Consider the following 18,963-nt stretch of genomic DNA (forward strand, 5'->3'; position numbering starts at 1 on the left):
GACGGATTGCAGCTCCTAGGGATTTTGCTGCTGCTTTTGAAGTTTGCAGTTTCTCTAAACTGTCATCCGCCTTTTTCCCGAACAAAGAAAAGCCATCGAATGGCATGTTCAAGAGCCTGGCTTGCACATCTGGGGCAAAACCAGACTTTCTCAACCAAGCGAATCTCCTGGTTGTTTTACTTGCCGCCATTGCTCTGCTGATACTGTCAGCCGAATCAATGCCCGTCTGGAGGGATTCGCACATAGCGTCTTTACTGTCCTGTATAATGCATCCCTTTCTTCTCCCTCCGGGATGCAGTCAGCCGCTGTAGAAGCACACTCCCAAAGTGTATGGCTGAATCTAGCAAGGGTGCAAGTAGCATTAACAGATTTTAACGCCATGCTACATGCTGAAAAGACTTTCTTTGCCATAGCATCATATTTTTTATCGTCCCTGTCCTGTGGGACGGTAGGATAAGCCGTCTTGACATCGGTAGAGGATGCTGCCTGTACCACCAGACTTTCTGGGGATGGGTGTTTAGACAAAAACTCCAGGTCTGTAGAGGATACCCTGTACTTTGTAGTCAGTTTTTTATTTACTGCTGGTACGACATCTGGGGTTTCCCAGTTTGTCATGATCTTCCTCTGAAGAGCTTTATGAAAAGGCACCACAGGATCCTCCTGTGGGCCTTTGTCAAGAATATCCGTGAGGTCATCTTGTTGGAAAGATTGTGAAGGTGCAGACCACCCCATAAACTGTGATCCTGGCCATTAAGGCTCTATAGGGGGTTTCAGCATGTTCCCCCGGGTCTGGCCTAGTAAACTCCACCTCAGGGGAGGTGTCTAACCCACTTGCCTCATGCAAGGAATCGTGAAGATCCTTTAACCTGCGTTCTTCAGAGGAAAATTCCTCTCTAATTGGGGTTACAGGTCCCTGCAACTCAAATGTGTCTTCCTGTTCAGACAATTCACCCTCTTCCAATATTGAGGACATAGTTCTCAATTGTTCTGAACTCATAAAAGGTGTAAACCCCATTTCCAAAGCCGAGGGTGCCGAACTTGTCATAATCGGCCTCGAAAACGTCAATGTCGTCGACGTCGAAGGCTTCGAGCGTGGCGTCGAAAACAAAGGCGGAGGCCTCGAAGACCTCGACAGAATTGGGATTCTACTCGACAATCTCGAAGCCATCGACGTCGAGGGCCTGGGGATAGACACTGGGTGTGTCGTAACCGTGACTTTTCTTGGCGTGGACACCAGTGTCGAAGCTGGCGTCGAGTCGACAGACTCGTGTGTCGAAGGTCCCTTCGACAACGGCGTTGAAGACATTGACCTCGACGGAACTTTCGTCGACGGCGTCGACGGAACCTTCGAAGAAGGTTTCGAGGTCATAGCTTTACTCGAGGGTTCGTGACGCGCTCGAGAAGCTTCCTTCGCCGGGTACTGCGACTCGCTGCGTTTTTGACCTTCGGGTCTTTCCACCAGAGCATCGCTCTCGGCAGTCTTCGAGGGGGTCGAGGCCGCTTTCTCGAAGACGCTCATCATATTTTTGCGGAATTCCTCCCATTCAGCCCGGGAACTATGTTTCGTGGGGCACGGGATTCTCTTCGGCGAAACAGAGGAAGAGGAAGACGGAGAAGGGGATCTTCGACGTCTCCTCTTCGAGTGCTTCGATCTCGAGGAGTGATGAGACCCACTCCGAGATCTGGAGCGCGAATGGTGACGAGGAGACGAATGTCTCGACTTCGTTGACGAAGAAGAAGCTTTAAAAGTCTTACCTTTCTCCAGCTTCCCCCTACGCTCCTTCAGGGCCTTAGCTGTCATGGACATACAGTCCTCGCACTCCGAACAATGGTGTTCAGCTCCCAAACACCACAGACAAATTCTGTGAGGGTCAGTCAGCGACATCTTTTTCCCACAATCTCGGCATTTTTTGAAGCCGGATCGAGGAGTTGTCGATTCCGACGAAGAAGCCATCGAGTACGGATCGAATAACTCGAGGTAAATAGGTTTAACCTGACAGAACTGAGCAACGGTATTCCGAGGCACTGAGTACGCGCGGAAAAACGGAACTGAGCAACGGGCGCTGCGCGCTGCCTTTATAGCCAGGATGACGTCGGCGTCGATACGGCGGCTGTCGAGGGACATCGACTCGAGGGACGTCGACGCGAAGCGCCCTCTAGAGAGAAAAAATGTTCCGAGGCCAGCAGAGCTGGAAGGAGATATCTAAGATGAGGAATACGTCGGAGGACACAATCCCTTCGAAATACCAGGAGGTTAACGTAGGTAGTGTTGATAACTGGAGTATGGTTTAGGAAGCTCTTGAAGTAGTGGTAAGGCGGGTGGCATCAGGAAAACTTTGACCTCTGAATTGAATAAGTTGGACGACAACATACAGGAGATTGAAGGGAGGGAAATGAAGGATGGACTGAATTAAAACGTTCTGCTGCCCCTGTGCACTAGATGCACGGAGGCCTGGGAATGTCTTCGGAAATGTTGTTATGGAGACCATACTTCCAAAAAACACGGAGAAGGGGACAAAACTGGTCGGATGTTAGCGTGCTTATGTAGACGTGAAAGGCCAAGACACACGATCACTGAAATCCATGACAAATGCAGAGCTGCTTGGAGGTCCCAGTCCGCCATTAATGGTGTTTTTAGTGGCTACTACCAGAGGCTTTATAGTGTAAGTATGAGATAGACACTGTTGAGATCCGATATACACTGACACACATTGGGCCTCATTACGAGCATGCCGGTCTGGTAACAATGGTGCTGCTAAGCCTACCAGCACCGTTGTTACCGGACCAACATACTCAGAGTCTGCGGGCGGCTGCCGTCCCACCAGCCAGGTCTGACCTGGTGGGCGGGACGGCACCCGCCCACAGACTTTCCGGGAAGCACCGGACCATACCCATTGACTCCTATAGGATGTAACGAGGAATGTAACGAGGCCCATTGACTTGCCATAACTGGGGAGGAATTACAGAGTTCATAATGTCATTTAAATCTGTTAAGACCCTGGGCGGAGATTGGTTACTGGCTGAGTTTTACAAATCATATGTTGACATGTTGGTACCAGTGTTTCATCGAGTGTTTGAGAAGGCTTATGAAACGGGTTCCCTGCCGGCTAGTATGTGAAAATCCACGATCGTGCTGATTCTTAAGCCTGGGAAGCAGGAGGATCTCTGCGACGTATACAGGCTGTTATCAAAGTTTAATCAAGATGGAAATATTCTAACAGTGCTGTTGGACGGTCAACTTAAGCAGGTTATTGGGTCCTTCATGCACTGCAACCAACCAGGCTTTGTACCAAATAGGAGTGCAGCGCTGAACTTCCGCAGACTCCAATATGTCATTAATAGATCCCAGACACCTGATGCTCCCTATGCAGTAGTTTCATTGGATGCCAAACAAGCCTTTGATTCAGTTTACTGGCAGTGGATGAACGCCGCCCTGGAGGGCTTTTGGACTTGGCGCTGGGTTCTTTCTGTGCATTAAGTTGATCTATTCTGCGCCTGCGGCTAGGGTGCGCATGGGCAGGCATATATCCATGGCCTGGAACATATGTAGGGGCACCAGACAGGGCTGCCCTGTATCGCCAAGGTTGTATTTACTTGCATTGGAGCCACAGGCTGTGTTTCTACTGGCTTGGGACACAACATCTTATTTCCCTATATGCTGATGACTGCCTCTTGTATATACATGACTCTGTGTATAATCTTCCTGCAATAATGGGAGTGCTGGACACATTTGCAAAACTTACTGGTATCACCTTCCGTAGGCAGAAGTCATGCATTTTCCCACTTGCAGGGCTTTATGCAGAGACCCTCCTGCAGTTGGGGATTCAATGGGAACCTGTCATTTAGGTATTGGGGGGTCAACGTATGGCACCAGGCTAGTCATATGCACAAGGATAACACGGTGGGGGCTTTACAGGGGATTGAGGCATCCATGCACTTTGGAACCGGTTGCCACTCTCAATGATGGGGAAAGCTGCGCTAGTCAAGATGATGGCACTCCTACGTTTATATGTTTTCACTAATGTTATGTTTTTAATTCCGCATTCATTCGTCAACTCCCTCATAACTGGGTTCCTTTAGTGCGGGAAACAACACAAGATTGCGCTCTCCACATTGCAGCTATGGCATGTAGACGGTGGGGTCCAGTTGCCTTGGTTTGAATAATATTACTTAGCAGCCCTGGCACAACACCTAGCTAAATTGCTGGCTGATGAAGCAATGTTGGATACCTTGATGCAGGGCGTCATGAAGCCAGTGTTTCTGAAGGAGGCTTTGTGGATAGCAGATTGCTGCTCATCAGCTAATCCACACATGCTAGACCTCGGGAGAAAGATTTGGGATAGAATGAAGAGGGCTTTGAATTTACGACATGTATACTTTGCAAACATTCCCTTGGTGGCGACCTTATGCCGGAACAAGTGCGATCTACCTTTATTTTGGAGTTGGGACGGGTCCGGCTTGCTACCTGGGGCTATGTTTTTAACGATGGAGTATTCAGAGATTTTACGGAAGTGGTTGAGGAATACGTAATAAATAAAGGACACTTCTTAGAGTGCATGAGATGTACTAATTTCGCCAAAATGCACTGGCCCATACGGTCCGAAGAACCTAAGTGTAAAGTTATGCTGTCCACACTATATGACAGAGAATTGGTGGAAACATGAAACGCGCCTGGATCAGAGCCTGCTTGCAGGTGCAAATAGAGTACCCGTGTTTTGCGTGGGAAGCAGATCTGGGATGAATGCTTGAGGACAAACAGTGGGATACTGCATTATTGTTTGCAAAGAAGGTCTTGAAGAATATGCGTTTTCATTTACTACAACATCCTTTATAAGGCGTACATGACACTTCAGACTGTTGCACGCTTTAATAAACAAGCACCCACACCAAATGCCCGTGGTATGTTTTTGGCTGTGCTCAAAAGTACGTCCCTTTTGGCTCCAAATTCAACATGCATTGGAGGCAATGGATGGGCCCCTATAGAATGCCTTCTTAGAACATACACCCACCCGGACAAAACTAAACACATAGTCAAGGCTATGGACTTGGCTTGTGTCCTGGTTAAGCGTAGGATAGCTATGTCTTGGAAAGTGTGCTCTGGCCCTTGCTACGCTGCTTGGTGGAGAGATTGGTTGAGGTGGTCTGCGGCAGAGACAATGGCGTGCTGTAGAGCCTTAAAATGTGGCATGATTGAACCTAAAGTGAGCTTAAAAGTGTGGAATGCTTTTTTGCAGGCAGAACTGACATGCTCCGATGATAAAACACCTTGAGGGAGTACTGCTGCTTACGCATCCTAAAAAGTAACTTAGGTGGTAGCCTGCTGTTTACCTTGTGATGTTTTGTGTCTCATATGACCCTGATTCTGGCAATTTATACTCTGGAACACCCACCCTCTGTTTCGTTTTCCTCCTGTACCCAAGGCCATGTCATATGTCCCCCTTCATTTTTCTTTTTCCTTTTGATGTATACACTGCCCTGTTGCCCTGTTATTGTTTGCATTGGTTTAGTGTTTATGTTCAATCTTTTTATACAAAAAGATGTTTTTTATGAAATCAGAAACATTGCCCCCCTATTCCCTCTTACCTAGTCAAGTTGCTATCTTCTGCAGTCATGGCTTCATCCCCATGCGCACCTTCAGAGTTCTTCTTTTCCACTATATCCCCCTGGTCGAACATGGCGTGCAGGCGGTAGTTCACCATCTTGATAGCAGTGAAAAAGACTGCAACAACGACACAGTAAATGCCAGCAATAAGCATACTGGCAGGCAACACCTAGAAGGGTATGATGAAACAGGTGAGAACCAACATAGGCTTAAAGGAACATTTCTAAGAAATATCTTAAAGGAAACCTCAATGCAAGCTAAGTCATTTTACACTACTTGTTGTGACCAAAGGTCTGTCAAATGCTGAGACATTACAGTTTCATATTTATAAAAGTGCTTAACCTCGTATTATGAACAGTATCAAGATGCGTGTATGTATCAAACAGTCTACAAAGCAGGTAATAAACACAAAGGCTTGTTTGGGTTGTTTGAATCTGAAAGTAGAACCATAGGGCATTGTGCAGAGATCAAGTTGTGCCATGTCAGGTTCGAAGTAATAAATCAGTTACGCTTTTATGCTAATCATACTGCCTTCTGCATGTACATTGTGTACAGAAATCAAAATGGCATACACAAAAAATGCCAAGATTCATCGCACATGATTTGAGAGCTCGGTTTCAGTATATTCTATTCTCAATGAACAAGAATATGTGCTTAGTAGTGATATCAGGTGAATGATTCTTTCTGCATTGCTAGCTTCAGAATGTTCATATTCAGCAGTTACTTTGCATGCATTTTACTGGTCTGTGGCAGAAGAGAAAATGTGCATATGTTCAATTTGCGTCAGGCACATCCCTCATCTTACACTGTCAATGAACTGAATAGCATTTAGTTGGGTAACAGGAACATTTATTAATTTTAAAAGTTGTACATCTCTGATCTTGCTATCACTGGACGCAGAGAAGCTGTTTAACCAGGTCAACTGGTGAATCCTGGGCAAAATTCTTTCACACAGGCATCGGATTTGGGTTCACTGGTTAAAAATGCTGTTCCGAAGCCAATCAACAAAGTGTGTTTGTTGATTAAGCAGTGAGGTCTGAATGGATTAAGCTGGGAAGGAGAACGAGACCGATGTCAGCTGACCTCTTCGAGGAACATCCTGGTAATAGAACGCCAGGTGATAGCAATTAGGGTTAATGCTTCTAGGGACGGTTTACGGTAGGGGGGGGGGTGATTCTAAACTAAGCCTCTTTGAAAATGTGTTATTGCATCGTTCTCACCCAATGGCTTCTATTCAGAGCACGTTATTGAAAAAACAAAAAAAAGGTACACAGTCATTTTCAGGTTTTATGGAAAACTATTGTAAATATGTATTATTGGCTTTACAACGTGAACAATCTTAAAGGATTTACACTCTTTCCCCGAGATTCAAAGGATACCAAACGAGATTTGGGTGTCCACCTGACAAAGCCACTCAAGCAGGCCTCATAATTTGCACTATGAATTGGCGAGTGAAAATAGACTCATGGCGTGTAAGTAATGGTGCGCTGAGTGCATGTGATTATTTCAGTGTCGTGACTTTTTATACTGCGCTAGTAACTTAGAACTGGACAGGTTTACCCCTGCCTCAATGATCTTAATGAATGGAATTTGTCTCCATCATGGGCAAAGCTAACAATAGATCTGGGCAAATGGTCGAAGTTGTCACGATCATAGATGGCGAAGCAAACCACCCTTCAAGTGAATATCCTTCCCAGGGTATTGTCCCAAATGCTGCTTATTAATTTCCCTGAAAACCCTTTCTCAGAAATACATAGATCTGGGTTGCATATTGTATGACCTGTGAAACAGGCCAGAGAAAATGGTTTTCAAACTCTGGTGTTTTTAATGAAGGAGGGCAGCATAGGGCTCACATACTTTGAGCAGGACAATGGAGCTACCCAGCTCAGGGTTATGATGGATAAATTAAGAAACGTGAAGGGCAAACTTCACATCCTTATGGAAAACCAGGTATTGGCCCTAGCGACAGTAGAGGAATGGCTCGGAGTTCCAATGGGTAAGCTCCCAAGAAGAGTTTAATTACATCCAGCGTTGAGGATTCTTTGGGATCTCGGGATGAAACAGAATGTTACTAGGAACCTCTGCACTTGGCCTTTGTACGTTAGCCTTATGCAGGCTCCCACTGATTAAAGACAATATCAAAAAACCCTCATATTTCGACTCTGGGATTAAGCAGGGGTTGAAAGATTAGGTCCACTATGGAGAAACGATCAATGTATTACTCCTTTCCCAATTAGAAGCAAAAATAGGGGAGCAGCTGTTGTCTATCTTACATTTCTCCCCAGTTAAATGTGATGTTATGTGCCCTGAGTGGACAACATTTTCAGGGATCTAGCGGCTTTCAAAAGGGTGTTCGATACGTTTGAAGGATGGATCGGTTTGCTATCTCGTCTATAAACGGCTTTGATTCACACAGAGTAGAATGGTTTTCACAGATCTATGTGATCACTGCGACCACATATAATTGTGACGACCGAAAATGCCAACTTTTAAAAAGAAAATGTTTTAATTAAACCCTCTTTACACCACACAGATATGCGGGGTGAGACCCCCCCCCTGTATACCCCACATATAAAAGTGGTGTAAAGGGGGTGTTTTAAAAAAAAAAACTAACAAATTGGGCCTTTCGGCCGCCGCAATTGTGAGGGTGACATTTTGGCCCATTTCCATTTTCACAGGGCTCAAACTCTCTGGGATCTGGCTTGGGAATGGCCCTTTAAGACACGCTGTGGACCATGCTGTGCTCTAAATCTTTTTTAAACATTGCTATGCTGCCGGTATAAGCATCATGGTATCAAGTTTCTCCTTAGGTGAAAGTATGCTCTTCTCAGCATCTCCAACATGTTGTGTAAAGTTAGTCCTTTATGCAGTATACCATGTGGGAGCTTGGGTCAAATTTGCATGTCTGGTGGATGTGATAACTGGACACTGGAAGGTAGTCTTTAGGTGGATAAAGGACTTTGGTGTTCCTAGGGAATTGGTTCCCATGCTGCTCTTGTTTGGGCACCCATCAAAGACACTGGGCCTCATGCCTTACAGCACATGTCTGCAGCAAGAGCATGTTTAGCCTTAGGATGCAAATGTCAACTTCCTCTCACAAAGAAGGAACGTTTACTGAAAGGCTTGGGAGCTGTATGGTAATGAAAAGTTAACAAAACTAGTAAACAAATCCTCAAAATATAAACAAATGAAATTGTTCACCTTCCTGTAAAAACATCAAAAGGCAAGATCTGAACCCTCGAGGTTGAATATTGGGGAGTACCGGACTAGAAGGACTTCTGGTAATGTGCATTTTCATTTCCCAGGAAAGTGACTTTCTACTTGTTGTTCTTTTTGGATCCAAGGGACAGAAGTTTAGTTGGAGAGAGGGTGGTTTCTTTTATTCCTTACTCATTTGCTTCAGGCAGACACAAATGCTTATGTGGGGTGTATAATGAAGTCTATTCATGTTTGTTTGATGGAAATTAGTGTGAGAAACCAGAAGGCGTATCACTTACCAGCCCTCAGGGATCTGTCATACTGGTGACCAGGGCACAGCCATCGCTATTGGATCCAGACCCCGGAGGTGGACCAATGCGGGAGGATCACCTGGATGGGGGATCCTTGTGGAGTGGGACACCTAATGGTGAGATGCAGTTCCCCCTCCCCCTTGAAGACCTTTATTCCCCCTCTCCTGATCAAGTACATGACTCCTACGCCCCCCCTTCCCTGCACAAACACATATAAATTACCTTTACATACTGGGGAAAGACAGTCGAACATATCCCAGTGCCGCGGTCAGGCAGAGTCAGGCAATTGCCGTAACAACTGATATGAATCCCCTTTACCTTACCCACCTGGATAAAAGGCAGAGCACAGGAACACACTTCGAGCAAGACAAGGAAAGGCACAGAGCACATGAAGGAGCAGCCCATTCCAGACTGCATCTGAATCGAGGAAGCCAGACGGAAAGCCACGGAACGAAACCAAGGAGGGGGATGCCCTTGGGGCGTTTAAGAAGGAATCGCTGGGCTGTTGAAAACTTGGAAGCTGCACGTGTGTGGCAGTGAAGTGAGGTCAGAGACTCCTGTAATGCGTGTCCGAGATACATGGGGCCCTCCTGCCTGACTAGTCGAGTCAGGGGAGAAGTGCAGCCGCCGTGGTATCGCCCTTGACACCATGATCAAAGCCATGAGCCGAACCTTGTATACATCCGACGAGTTCAAGGCAACTGTGTGAAACCGGGCTGCATATGAATGAAGGTTACATGCAGCAACAAAGTGTCCTGTGAAGTCGAATGGAAAAGGCTTTTTATGAAAGACGAGAATCAAAAGGGAAAGCCGATAATTGTTTTCTGAACATTGAGAAGTGAACGCACGATACCAGGTACCAGGTACCAGGGTGGTTCGGCATCATGTGGTTGCCCAATCGAAATATCTCTCCCTGAATGTATCCCGCTAACAGAATTTATGAAATATGAATACGATTCTTGAGGAAGAGAATCGAAGTAGTCCTGCAAGGGTTTAAATCAAATCCTTTGCACAATGGAAAGTGTTTGGTCTGCAGTGAACTGTGAAAGAGATAGAAGAAATAGGAGTCTGAGCCCGACTCAGGAGGACTCAAAGTGAAAGGTGAAGTGGTGTGCCATACAGAGGCCCGAGTCAGACTGCGAGAGGGCTATGTTAAATTGTAAAGTCGACAGGGACTCAAAGTGGAAGTAAAAGACGTTTTATGTTTAAAAAGTAAACTCCTGAAGAAAGGTACTTTGAACAATCTTTGTTGAACTTTTGTCCTGCAAGGGAGAAGCCTTCCTTGATTGAGCAGGAGACTTTTGGCTGTAGAGAGCCGATATATGAAATGGAACCGTGCACTTGTGCTTAGCCGAACTGAAGTGTGTTCCAAGCCCAAGCATGCCGCCTTGTCTCATGGTGAAAACGTGGGGAAGGGGAACAAACCATGCAGTCATCCCGACATATTGTTTCCTGACTAACTTTTTGTTATCTACATCATTTCCCACTTGGAAGTAGGCATTGGCAATATTTATTTTAGTATAGGCCCTTTTAATTTGACGAGGACACTAAGAGGACTACGATATCTTTATTTTGATGGTCGTAGCTTGCTCCCAATCTTGTAGTTCAATAAACACCCTTGAACTGTGATCACTTGTGCCTGTCTTACTGGTTGATACCATGCCTTCCTTACATACGAAAGTGGAGTTTCTCTGTGCAGGCTTTGTTATTAAAATAAATAAAGCAAACTTGTAAAGATCGACTGGTAATCACTCCGATACATTGACTTTTACTCCTTTGCATGTGACAATTTCACTTAGTAAGCATGAATTTTAGAATTATTTGCCCTGAAAGGGGGTATACCGACTCAAAGCCCACCCAGATTCTGGTTACCTTCTAGTCTTAAAAGATTAGAAATTGAATCACAAGGTAACCTCCCTTTCTTTCTTAAACTGCTTTCCATAAGGTCTTCTTGTTAAAACAGGCAAAATAAAATCAGTTAGCTTTTTTTAGCACTTCAAATCTTTTGTCACACCACACAAGCAGCATACCCATTTCAAACAAGGACCTTTAAAGGTATTCTTTTGGGGGTGGTGCGGGTGCGCACATCACTTGTTCTATGTCAAAGGAAGGTGATCACATTCTGCCTTTTTTCTATTTTAGTTACACATATAAAATAGCCTCTAACAGTAGACAGTCCTAGTATACATGTGCTTGCTAAAAAAAATGTCCCATTTAAAATTAAAATAACTGATTTTGTTGTGCAGACACTTGAATACTGTGAATAGCCACGCTGTCAAGAAATACTGGTTTTACAGTCCCTGGGCTGCCTTCTGCCATTCATATGTCCACCAAACCTTTTTAAGGAATTTGTTGGAAGGTACTGCAGATACATGTGCTGCTATAGTGTCAAAGTTAGTAAATGAGAGGTTACAACACCAAGTCAAGAAAAACAAATTAGGGTCGTAGTAGTTGGGGTCTAGTAGTTGGGGGTCTACCAGTCTAATACAGCTTGTAGTTTGCTCTCAATGTGATGCATTTCTCACTGCACCCTACTTCGTACCTGGAGTTCATGGAAGACCATAGAATCTTGACCCATCTAGCTTTTGGATGCTTTGGCCTTTGAGGTAGATAAAATGATTTTCACAACTAAAATTAAAGACCATGGTTTTGACTCGGTAGGTGACACAGAGTGCAGCCAGTCGACAGAGAACATGATTCACCAGGTTCTAGAAGGTGGCTGGTGCATTCCTTAATCTAAAGGGCATGAACTGGAATTGTAGAGGCCCTCATCGGTGGAGCAGACTGTTCTCTCCTTGTCAAGTTCTTTCAGAGCCATTTGCCAATAGCCTAAGGTAGGGTCACAGGTGCTCAGAAATTCACCTGCATTTATCTAGTCAGCTTGGGGATCGGGTGAGCATTTCCATTGATGAAAGCATTTAAACCCTAGTAGTTAATAAATGCAGAACCTGAGTACCTTGGTACAGGCTTTAGGAACTTGGAGAATAGAACTGGACTGAAACCTACTGAATGGTTCAATTACCCGGAGGGTTCAATTACCCAGAGATCGAACATCTAGGTGACCTCAGCCTTGATGTGGTCTCTCACTTTATCAGACATTCAATGACTTGTGCTTCTTCGTGCTGTCCCCAGTCCCCATCATCTTTGCAACATATTGTTAGACCTGGGATGAAGGAGAAAATTGAGGTATGCTGCTGAAGTAAGCTCTGCCGTCCTCTGTTGCCAAATGACTCAAATTCAGCAGGAGTACAACTCCTGCCACTAAGCCATTTGTTGGAAGAGGCATCTTTCTGCCCTTCTCTTCAGGATGGATAGCAAGAGCACAGCAGATGCTATCTTACACCCGGGACAACATGGAACATATTTAGAGGTTCCTTGGGGGATATCAGTGTCTACTACAAAGTTAACCTCTCCTTGCTGTCAGACAACAAGGGACTAGTCCACTTATCTTCCAAAGCCCTACGTTATAGAAGCTCCACTACAAGGAATTAATGTGCTTGTAATAGATTAGATCCAATCTGGGAGTCCTTTTGGTGCTACAATGTATAAACAAAACCTGACTTGCACTTACAAAGAGACGTGGCTGCCTTGCTCACTGTATCTTAGAGAGGCTTAGCTTCACCTCACTGATGAGGCCGGACACGTGGGGTTGCTGATGGTACTCTTGTTCAGAGGAGATTTGCCTAGTATTTTGTTGCTGGAATGCCCTTGTGAGTGGGCCAAAGACTGATATGCCAATGTATATGTCTCCTCTGTGACGGGTGTAGTGAGCTAAAACGTGGTTGTAGACCCTCCTAAGCTAAAGAAAATTCCATAGAACAGAGTATTTGGCCCATGTCCGTTCTCAGTAGAGGAGCTCCAACACTCGTTTCTGAGTTGGACTTAGTTTGTCCATCAACTGTGCCATTCTCTTCCCGAGGCCTAGCACATAGTTAGCACAACTTAGGTTGCGCTTTGAGGGGTAGCCTCTGTGACGAATATGGAGATTGTGTCCCTTCTTCCCAGGAGGGAGCAACACCCTTTGAGCTAGGGAGGCAAGCCTGCTAAGCAACCCCACCCCCGTTAAAGGTGACATGAACCCAGAATAATTAAAACAGTTTTCATAGCCCAGACAAACTGTAGCTCTAAAATCTATTAATGGGGCAGCCCAGAGAGTAAAATAATGCAGACAATGTGTACTGTAATTTTTGCATTGCATTGCCTTAGTCCTGTAAACCTTAACACATGGGAGACAAGGCCTTTGCAAAATGCGCGTACGGTCTGACACTCAAGTCAACGACAAGGCAATGGTTTGTTTCCTGCCTTGCCGGACAGGCTCACCGCAAACTGTCAGTGTACAGTTAAAGTTTCTTATCTGATACAGTTAATGGCCATTTAGCACACAAGGCTCATGTGACAACTCTCTACACTTGCAAACTCAAGTGTCCATAGGATAGAATGAGAGACGACGACTAGCGGGGGAAAATGATCGCACCTTGCGATAAACAGGCCTGTTCTGCAGAAGGTTAGAGCTCTACCTCGAATGTGCCAACCTTTACTTTTGCAAAAAGTGGGTATGATGAATCTTAACATTCAGGGTGGTCATCTTGTGGGTATTAAATAGTTGGCCGAGGAGATGGAGATGGAGAGTCGGGAGAGCTTAGTAAGGCCAGAGGTGCTGGGGAGAGCAGAGAATACCACACAACACAGATTCTGTCAACCACAGACGCAGCAGCCTGCTGTGCAACAGAATCCTCTCTGAACACAAGTGTCAAGTGGATGCTTCCTGTGTGCATTGAGACTAAAGGCATGTAATGCATAGTATCTCAGCAAGAGATGTTGTAGGTTACCAATGCTGTAAAATTAAACACCACTTGTTCTGATATTTACCCATTCAAACATGCTCTTCGCTTACATGGCAATCGTGTTAATCGGTTTATGTTATATCTGCTTTTCATGTGGCTTGTTTAATGGGGTTGAGAACCCTCAGAAGATAAGGCATCATATTAAAATGCATTAAAATAATAACTCTTGTCAAGTGTATATTTAATTGCAACTAGGTTTAATGTTAACTCTAATTTAGTCACAAACCAAATTTCTCTGAAAGCATATGTTTAATCATGTTGACAACACCAGATACTAGGGCAGCCTGCCTTTTAGCGCTAGATACATGGCTCGGGGTGTTTAGAACATGAAAGACAGATGACCACAGGTCCATTCTCACAGACTCACACGAGGGAGGATTGCAGGGGTCTCCACCCGCATTTTAGACCAAAAAAGGTCAAATAAATTCGATCAAATGTGATTAGGTCAAATAGACCCAAATCTTGCAGCGCAGCCGTCATCGACTGGCCTAAGTTATCACACTGAAGCAATAAATATAACCTTTACAGTAGCGATTGGCTAATTGAGAGGTCTGCCAGCCAAATCGCTCTTCACTTACTTGAAAACCCCAGCCAACACGGTGAACGTATATGCAACTCTCCTGATAAGGGGAAGACTTAAATACCACCCAATATTGCCCATACCAGTTTCCTGAATTGGCTTTAACACATAAATCATGTCAACTGGTTTGGAGGTGAGCTGGTTTATCCCCAAACAAATGCTAGGCATGGACCATTGGCTACACCCAACCTTTCATACAAAATCGCACAGGCCCCTTTTTAAAAGCAGTATATGAACTCCTGGCTGCACATTTTGACACTGTACGTAACCTTGCTTTACAATATTTTGTGCAAAAAAGGCATAACGCGTGCCCAGCAGCCACAAAGACAGACACTGGAGGAGTACAGCTACAGACATTGAGAATTATATTAGGGTCATGCCCTTCGAAGAATGAGGACATACCCAATTTGTATTCAGAGAAGCTGGGACAGCTACAAGTCGCTTATCCACAAGTTACACCACAGCACAGGCATAGGGCCTTAGCCATGTTTCTTCCCTCTGGCTGAACTCTGCCTTATCAAGCTAGAACAGCTGGATTTCAATGTATAGCTGGCTTTATTTACAGCTGTTAGACACTCCATCTATCACATCTTTAGCATCAATACTGAAGACATTATGGGAACACAGGTTGCTGCTGCAGCCATGAATTTAGGCTTGTCCATAGCATTCAATAAATATCAAATGGTTGAGAGCATAATTCTATACTTACTGAAAGTAAAGCCTGCAAGGTTAGAAGTTCATAGAAAAGTGTCCCGGTTAAATGGGCAATAAAAAAGGGAGCAGTTGGAGGACATAGTGACATCCACTTATCAATCACTAGGCAGAGATCACCTAGGCAGGAGACATGCAGAGGCACAATAAAAGGGCTAATAAGGCTAGTAAACCAGACAAGGAGACAAACCAGCAAGGGATACCCTCAAGAGGAAAGGGATCTTTTCCAGTTCAAAGGGGTCGTAGAACACACAACAGCTTCCCCGATAGAGGAAGAAAAATACCCTGGAGCGACCACCTCATCATCCCCTTCGTAATCAAAATGACCAGGCTAACAAACAATCAACCGGACAAAACAACGAAAACCATGAAAAGAAATTGGAGAACCATCAAAAACTCCAACCTGAATGAACTCCTGGAGCTAAACAAACCACGCTCAACATTCATGGAAGATGACCTGGACAAAAAGGTAACCCTGCTGCATTCCTGGATTATAACTACTATAGACAACATCGCCAAAGAAAAGACCTTCGCTTGTTCTAATAAACGGTCAATGGCAAAATGGTTCACCCCACTACTTAGCACCATGAAAAGAAAAAAACGAAGACTAGAACTTGATTGGAGAAAACAAAACGACGCGGCAAACAAACTGAAATTCCTACAACACAACCGGGCTTGCAAAAAGGAAATACAAAAAGCAAAGAGGAAACCATACGACAACCAAATCTTCAAAGAACCAACCACCCAAAAAGAGCTCTTCAAAATCATAAACAAAATCAAAAACCCTCTGGGATGTAACACACCAACTCCGTCCGCAAAACTCTGCAACGACCTTGCAGACCACTCCAAAAACAAAATCACCAACATCCAACAAACCATACAAAGCAGACAAAGCAGACCGTCTGATCTGACCACAACCCCAACCTACACCCGGGAGGAGCACTCAAACAAACTACAAAGCTTTCCAGAAATATCAGTGGAGACATTCGTCAAACTGGTGAATGAAAGCAATAACCCAGGGTCCCCCGAAGACCCCTGCCCACCAGACTTATACAAATCGATTCTTAAACAAGGAACGCCCAAGGAATATCACAGGAACATCCTCAACCATTCCATCGCAACTGGGAAAGTGCCACAAGCCTTCAAAACTGCATACATCAGGCCACTAATCAAAGATACAGCGGGAAACGTAGAGGACCTCTCCAACTACAGACCCATCTCCAACATCCCGTACACAGCCAAGCTGCTCGAAACGTCCATATACAAAACAACCCAAGAGTTTATAGAAGAGCACGGCCTACTAGACCGTGCACAAGTTAGAGGGTGTTAGAGGGCCAACCAAGATGGCCACCTTGGTCCGAGCTCCCTTACAGCCACGCATCAATGCTGTAAAATCTTGCAGTTACCGGTACATAGACGGACCATAAACCAGATTCCTGGCTTCCCGAACTGCCGAAATTTAGGGCAAAAACTGCACTTTATCACCCCAGTACGATTCATGCGGCCCCGAGGCCGATCTCGGCACAATCGCCCCGAGAGGCGCCAAACCACGCACGGCCACCAACACCCCCGGATGAGACCCGGATGCCCTGGTCCTCGTGAAAGCCCCAGAAGACATCGGCGGCAGGGCGGGCGGAGGGCGAGGAGCGGGCGGCGGCTGTCGGCAGTCCTACGGAGGGCCTCTCCCTCCCGTCGCACCCTGAGCCAGCTGCAGGAGCGGGATTGCAGCACCATCCGCACAGAACAGAAACTGCTGCCGAGGACCGTGGCGGTGCAGGAAGGGGCCATCGGTCTTTTCCCCCTCGTTTGCTCCGCTTGCCTCGGGGTCCAGTTGCCCGCCTGCAGGGCTGGGGAGAGGGCTTCCCGTGGGGCCCCGAGCGCCGCGGCATCAACGCACCGCCAGACGCCCAAGACCTGCACTCGCCGGCAGAGAAGAGGTTGGAGACCGGCCACACAAGGAGGTATGGAGGGGGTTTGGGGGGGGGGGGGGGGGTGTTGCGCTGCTCTCCTAACGCGGGCCCATCTTTGGCCAACCCCCCCCCCCCGCCCAGTGCATAGACCCAGGCGGCAAGGCCGCTGAAGATTTCGCCAAGCGGAGAGTCTTTCCCGCTTGCGCCACGGCGCAGCAGTCCGCGAGATTCACTCCGACACATCTAATGTAAGAGCCGCTCATGGATCCTCGCGAAGGCTCTTCCGACTTCTACGAGCGTAGCAGATGTTTCATTCCGGCAGCCACATTGCAAAAACACGCTCTCCCAAGCTCAAGCAGCTCGAACATCTCACACAACGCAAGATCTAACAGCACCTATTAACAAGAGGAGGCAGTTAAAGCCTTCCTATCATTACAACACGCCAAGTGTGGATCCTCGGCACGCCGGTCGCAGTCAGGTGCCCCAGAAACACACCCCCATGCGGGACGCTGACAGCATCCAGCAACACAAAGCTACCACCCAAACCCCCCGCAGGGGCACCCCCTCCCAGAGGAGAGACAGGAGAAAAGACTCTTGACCACACTGGTAACAGTCCAGCCCCCTCTCCAAGAAAACAACAGGAAAGTCACAACAGTGGACCCATCACCTCGCTTGGGACACCTCACTGCGGGAGGCCATATTACCGCACGACCACCTCTTCGCCTATCCCACCGGTTCAGGCTCCACTCCGCCCCCTTGGTAAATCCCCAAAGCACCCAAGACAAGGCAGAACATAATCCTGGACCAACAAACCCCGCCAAAACCTCAAGCATAATGTGCAAAATGGATAAATCCGAAAGGATATTGAACTTTGAGTGTGGCACAACTCCGAAGGCACCCCAGCGGCAAGTAGATCAGGTGCTGGCGGTCGGTTGCTCGCACCAAATGGAGTCTGATAGCGGCCCGCATAGATACCGAATCAGAACGCCTGAACGAAGTAGAGCAGAGTGTGTCCAACCTAGATGACAACACAGCATCCCTGTCGAGCAAAGTTTCTCAGTTAGAAGCCCAAATGAAAACAACCATAGCCAAATGCGATGATCTAGAAGGGCGCTCAAGAAGAAATAATATCCGAATCATCGGAGTGAGAGAACATCAGACGCAGATGAAAATGGAAGACTACGTAGAGTCACTCTGTACATCCCTCTTTGGTCGAGACGCCCTGTCTCAATTCTTCATAGTAGAGAGAGCACACAGGATACCTTCATCTAGACCTGCCCCCGGCACACCTCCCAGACCAATCATCGCGAGACTGCTTAACTACAGGGACTGCGACACCATCCTTCGATTGGCTAGAGAAAAAGGGAGACCTTCTCCACGATGGAGCAAGGATACACTTCTACCCAGACTTCTCCACTGCAGTCCAAACACAGAGGAAATCCTTTGCAACCATCAAACAAAGGCTCAGAGCCAACCAAATGGCCTACTCAATGCTCTTCCCGGCACGTCTTAGAGTGCAGCATGGCGAGAGGGTCCACTTTTTCCAAACTCCAAACGAGGCAAACACATTTCTTTACCAGATAGGCTGTCCGGATCAAAGCCCCAATCGGCCGAGACCTCAAAGAGATAGAAATCACAGGAATCCACCATAATCTGATGTAGCCAGAATCGGGAAACAAGCTAACTAACCATTCTAAACTACTGGAACAATCGCGAAAAGTTCACCACGGGGCTGGGATTCTTGGGAGGCCACAAGTGCCCCTAGCACAGCATCTGTTCATTTGAGAGCCACCCTCCTTCCCGGGAG

At 46.3% G+C, this 18,963-nt stretch overlaps 1 protein-coding gene across 2 annotated transcripts in view; it reads right to left on the bottom strand.

Annotated features, from left to right (window-relative positions):
* Window positions 1-18,963, bottom strand: part of PCNX3 (pecanex 3) — a 1,956,057-nt gene that overhangs the window by 1,801,094 nt on the left and 136,000 nt on the right. For both annotated transcript variants that reach the window (XM_069644841.1, XM_069644840.1), the window contains exon 2: window positions 5,584-5,771. In XM_069644841.1, the coding sequence (XP_069500942.1) occupies window positions 5,584-5,771 (188 nt within the window). The remainder of the gene's footprint in view (window positions 1-5,583; window positions 5,772-18,963) is intronic.

This window comes from Ambystoma mexicanum, chromosome 2p, assembly GCF_040938575.1.
Source record: "Ambystoma mexicanum isolate Mex_15411 chromosome 2p, UKY_AmexF1_1, whole genome shotgun sequence".
In the NCBI taxonomy this organism is placed as follows: domain Eukaryota; kingdom Metazoa; phylum Chordata; class Amphibia; order Caudata; family Ambystomatidae; genus Ambystoma; species Ambystoma mexicanum.